This window comes from Cynara cardunculus, assembly GCF_001531365.2.
Source record: "Cynara cardunculus var. scolymus isolate 2C chromosome LG 15, CcrdV1, whole genome shotgun sequence".
NCBI classification, from domain to species: domain Eukaryota; kingdom Viridiplantae; phylum Streptophyta; class Magnoliopsida; order Asterales; family Asteraceae; genus Cynara; species Cynara cardunculus.
Window position 1 is genome coordinate 2,714,706 of NC_037542.1, and position 5,592 is coordinate 2,720,297.

Sequence of the window (5,592 nt, forward strand, 5' to 3'; positions counted from 1 at the left end):
TCCGATATGTACCCAAGCATTATCTGACGGAGCATGAAGCACTTGATAGATTCTAGAGCTATCTGCACGTCTTTCGGTCTGATAGTGTACTGGAGAATGTCCAGGTACATCGTTTCGAAGTCTTCAAAAGATAAATGCCTGAAGTCAACTTCTGTGAACTTCAATTCTGATCACGATGAAGACTGGGAAACGGACGTTCATGAGTCTGTCAGTGTAGATGTTCTTAATCCCTACAATCTTATGCCTTGACTTGACCATCTCGAGCGGTTGAGCGTTTGCCTTAAGCATGTGCATATACTCGATGACCTGTAAACTGTTGAGGTGAGTGATCCAGAGAACTCGAACCGGATCCAATTCCACAATTCTTCTTACGAAGACTTTGATCTATGTATCTTCAAGGATGGAATTCTGATTCTTGTTCTATCCCACCTCTCTAATCTGATGCAGCTGGAGTACTCGGGCCCGCAGTTATCTGACTCGTTGGAGGTTGGGGAATCAATCGATCTCTTGGAGGTGAATCTAGTAAGGCACTGTTGAGATCGTAGACGTGGTCGAAATCCCCTTCTTCGAGCATCTTGTCGTCAGAGAACGTGAAGAAGTTGTCTATCTCTTCCTTGATTTGCTGAGATTGGGGCCCTTTTTCATCAGATTCAATGTTGATAATTGGGCATGGGACCTCAGCAACAGCAGTAGACGTTTGGGCACTTTGATCTTCAGCAACCGCCGACTTTTCAACCATTGGCTCTGGTTCTACCTCGGTGGATTGTTGACGATGACCTTGACCCTGTTGTTGTTGTTGTAACGGTTCTACACTGGGACTCGGTCTTTGGATTTTTCTGGAGATGTCATGGCGGGTGGTTCTTTGTCGTTTCTCTCCCTCATGGTGATCGGGGTCGTCATCCTGTCATCATGTCGTCTTTTTGACCCACCTGTCTGACTCTTGTATGTGTCTTCAAGGATATGAATTCTCTCGGACAAGGTCTAGAAACATGATCTGATGGTGTCTGCCATGTCATTCAGCTATGTAGTGAGACCTCATAAACTGCCTCGGACCTCGTCTTGAAATGCGTGGAACTCCGGTCTTATGACATACACAGGCTGGGTTTGTGCCCTGAGCATGCCTATGCAGTCAGCTTCCACCTGTCCTCCCTCATCTGCCTCGAACAACAGCTTAGTGTATAAGAGAGATTTCAGCTCTTCAGTTGAGCACTCAGCTGGTTGTCCAGGCTCAGGAGTAGGTGGTGGCCGTGGCGGTGGAGTTGGACTCACGTGCTCCATGACCGATTTGCCCTTCAATAGTTGCTTTAGTTCATCCACCTCGTTGTACATGGAGGCTTGGACGGCAGCTAGAGCACCAACCAGCATCTGCGCCGTTGTTTCGGGTAAATGACCGCCAGGGGCACTGAGCCTTCCTGTTGACATGACAGTTGAATCAACTGTGTGACCTATATTCAGTGTTGGCAATGGTGTGACACTGGTAGGATTTTCATCTTGTCCTCGTGAAGTATCTATAAAAGATACCACTCTGGATGTTCCGGCGTGTTCACGAAGAACCGCCAGTTGAGTGACATATGCGCCAATTGTATGTGTCCTAGTAGTTGTATTAGGCTCTAGTCTCGATGTGCATACAAACGATGTCGTAGACTGGGATAGATTCTGCTCTGATACCAATTGTTGTTTACCCAGATGATTACAAGAAACAATTATATAACATTAATACAATGCAAATAGCAAATCTGTCGGCTTGTCTATTGATTCAAATCATGTAATACAAAATACTGGGTTTGCCTTTGGCAGCTGCTTCTCAGTAATAAACTGATAATACAATAATGAGTTGACCTATTCTAGAGATTAGGAAGCTATATATATATATATATATATATATATATATATATAAATAATATAGGGGAGCGATCAAATGCAAACCACTCAATTTGTACAAACCGTGCAAACCGCATTCAACCAATCATAATTTTTCATTTTGTTCATTTTTTTGTAATTATGAGAGGTTGATTAATCATTTTTATTGTGGAGGGTGTTAATCATAGATATTATCATCTTCATAATTTTAACTTTAGAGAAATACATGAAACAGTTTCATTAAGTATTATATGAAACAATTTCACAAGATTAAACAATTTCATGAAAAAATTTCATAAGATTAAACAATGAAATCGACAGATGAAGGTGGTTTGCACGGTTTACACAAATGAGGGCGGTTTTCATATGATCACTCCTCTATATATATATATATATATATATATATATATATATATACCTTGAAGGTATTTACATATTTGGTCTCTCTACTGTATTACAAACAAAATATAAACCTAATACACCTGTTACCTGTTATATTTTGACCAATTTTGGATATGGGTCATTCTGATCCATACCCTACCTATTACTAGCCATGAATGGCATCGTGTTAGGTCTCATGGTGTCCGACAAGATCATCAAAATAGCAAAATGTTTTCGTCTTGATCTAAGGCTAGATGGATATTCGGTACTAGTTGTAATCTAGACTAGCTGCCTACTCAAGCAAGAAAAAAGTGTGCCAAAGGTAGATGGCCCAACGACACTCGGGTTATTGGTACATCCCAACCTCCTTGGAGGTCAAGGTTTCAAGTCTCACCAAAGATGACAAGTATATCTATAAATATCATATACTTCAAAAGAAAATTGTATATGAGAAGAGAAGCTATTTCAAGATGAGGATGAAGGGCATTATCGTAATTTTACCCTGTCTCTCTATCACTTCTAAGTCTGTCCAAAAGAGTCCCATACACAAGTTATGGCTGTCTAGTACTGTCTCCTGTGTAATATGCCATACCATGACCTCTATCATCACATGCATGTCTTCATAATCATGTAAATATTGCAACATGTATCATCAATTCATCAAATACCTGATAAAATAATACCCTTAAGCAATTATAACATAATCAGACATCTATAATGATTTAATGGGTAAATATGTAATTTTTTAATATGAAGATCAATAAGAACCAAATCTGAACCTTGTAAGTGGGATATTAGAAAATTGAACCCAACTAATTTACATGAAAATCAGATCTTGATTATTGTTGACTACAATACAGATTATTTAATTTACTAATAATTTAAAGAAAGAAAACAAATCAGCTACTCAAATCCAGCTAAATCTCCGATTGCTCGTGGCCTATATCCAAAAAAAGACTAATCTAGTAGTGCGATTAGGATAAGTACAACAAGTGTCGTTTGCTATACATGTGGTACGAACTTAAGACATGGTGGTTGTCGCAGGCATCGCCATTCTGTGCTTATTCATCTACTGTACTTTTCCCGCTACCAGAACCTGAACCCGAAATCTTTTCAAGTAGACTGCAAAATACCAAGAAGAAAAAGGCCATTAGATTTCTTTTAAATAACAAGTTTCTGTACAAAATATTTCGAAGAAAAAATTGGTGATTTTCGTACTTTGAAGATTTAGAATCTGGTAAAATGGAATCACTAGCAGATGGATTGAGTTGCTCCTGTATAAATATTAAACCATTCTCATTTGTTTGAGCTGTCTTAGGTGAACCCTGAGAAGTTGGATTTCTACATGACATTCCTGCAAAATATGTTAACGTAATGGTTTAGTTTCGTTTTTTGAATTGAAATAATGTTTTAAGAAAACAAACAAGACAAATTGTCAAAGATTTTGAGATGTGTAGGGCAGAACCATATAATGTAAGAGCACCATATGCAATGTTGGGCCAAATTCGACCCTACCATGAGGAATGGAAGCCTGTTTTCAGTAGCTAAGCTTTGAATAGAAAGACTACTAGTAAGACAAAACGCGCATAAATCAATATCTTTCCCATGTTCTACATCCTCTACAGATTATGATTTGTCTTCTATGAATCATCATCATACTTCCTTCACTATCTATCTTGTTCCTTTATAAACTTGCTTTCTCAATCCTTAATATCTTATGATTCATCTAATCTATATTAATTAACAATCTGTATAATCCTCAATCCTCATAAGATATCGTTAGAGGATAGCTTGTAAGTAATGCATCCATTAAGATAAAAAGTAAATAGATTGAACTGTAAATTATTACCTTGGAGAAGTATCATTAGGAAGAAGATAATGGTAAAGAGCATGGCAAACAAGCTACCATTCATTGATGAAGATGATGATGATGATGAAGCCCTTAAAGCTTTCTTGTGTTTGAGCGCCTTCATACGCTCGATTCTTGCTCTTTTGATGATGGCAAGTTCAGCAAGCTCTTTGATGAGCTTCTGATCAGCAGCATCCAAAGAAAAGCAGCCTCTTGGAGGTCGAGGAGGTTTAGGTGGTTTTTTCGCACTTGAACCCTTTTTACGTTTATCTTTCCCCATCTTCTTCCCAACCTCTACCTTTGAGTCAATTACCACCTTCACATTGTTCTCCAAATCATCATCTACGCTCATCAGCTGATCTGATAACCTGCTGAAATCTGTTTTTGGCAAATTTTCATCTGAACTGGGATCACCAGTACCACTCTCAAGATCAATAACAAAATCTGGATCTCTAGGAGGATCACAATCCATTAACAACTTAATTTCTAAGGATCGCTCTCTACTTATTTAAAACATAACCAATTCTAAGGACAAATGATCTCTAATTTCTCCATCAACTCAAATCCATTTTGCAAATCTGTGTTCTTAGCCTCAATGATGACAGATCCTGAATACAAATAGATCAAGCCGATTAAAAGTTATTGCCTCTCATCAATTGTTGTGAACTCAAAGAGTAGAATTTGAGCTATATATGCCAGCTTAACAGCAGTAATACCAAAGCAAATTTGAAATAAAATTTGTAGTCTTGTAGATGAAGCAAGAAACTAACATTGATCAAAACAATGGGTTAAGAATTTTCAAATTCAACATCAAATCAAAACCCATTGTAAAAGGGTTAAAAAATTTGATCTAGTATGAACTTAAAAAAGATAAAAATTGAGCTAAATTTGGTAGCTGTAAAGCACAAAAGTAAGCAACGAATGTCAAAGAACTAATGTACAGAAAGTAAAGAATAAGTAAACAGAGAATCAAGACAAAATTGAGTAGAATTGAATCTAAATCTCAAGAAACAGCAAGGCGTACACGATTATAGGAAAATCTGAGTCGCAATTCATCTTTGAATAATGAAATTAAACAGAAATTGAAGGTACCTTGGGTTGTAGATCCAAAATTGGAGTGAAATCGAAGGATCTCTCTCTCCAATTATACACAGAAAATCAATGGGAAAGCGACTGTACATAACTTTGAAAGGAGAAGAAGACATTATATATACATACCACGCACGAGGGTTTTTTTCAAGGATTTGGAGCGGAGACAGCCGGGAAACTCCTCAATTTTGATTTCTTTTATTTTTGAGTAAATTACAGTTTTAGTCCCTGTGGTATCTTCAAAAATCACAAGGGGTCCCTAAAATGCAAACAGTACATGAATGATCACTACATTTTGCATTTTGGTTTGAATTTGCCTCGAGTCCTAACTCTGTTAGTTAGGTGTTGTTACTTGATGTGCATTTTCGTCCTTCATCGGATACAGGTCTAATTTTTTTTTTTCAAGTGCTGAC

At 37.6% G+C, this 5,592-nt stretch overlaps 1 protein-coding gene across 1 annotated transcript; it reads right to left on the reverse strand.

Moving 5' to 3' along the window:
• Positions 1 to 3,035: 3,035 nt before the first annotated feature.
• LOC112528046 lies at positions 3,036 to 5,351 on the reverse strand. Its single transcript, XM_025138936.1, has 4 exons — positions 5,183 to 5,351; positions 4,091 to 4,698; positions 3,460 to 3,595; positions 3,036 to 3,363 (listed from the first exon to the last, which is right to left on the reverse strand). Exons 2-4 carry the CDS (start codon positions 4,560 to 4,562, stop codon positions 3,303 to 3,305), a joined length of 669 nt encoding a protein of 222 aa, XP_024994704.1. The 5' UTR covers positions 4,563 to 4,698; positions 5,183 to 5,351; the 3' UTR covers positions 3,036 to 3,302.
• Between the last annotated feature and the right edge of the window lie 241 nt (positions 5,352 to 5,592).

Bases quoted from the DNA above. Each gene is read 5' to 3' on its own strand.
- LOC112528046 (XM_025138936.1), bottom strand. From the start codon at position 4,562: ATGGATTGTGATCCTCCTAGAGATCCAGATTTTGTTATTGATCTTGAG. The intron at 3,596-4,090 runs GTAATAATTTAC...CATATTTTGCAG, and splicing joins CCTAATGATACTTCTCCAAG to GAATGTCATGTAGAAATCCA. The intron at 3,364-3,459 runs GTACGAAAATCA...GGTATTTTGCAG, and splicing joins CCAGATTCTAAATCTTCAAA to TCTACTTGAAAAGATTTCGG.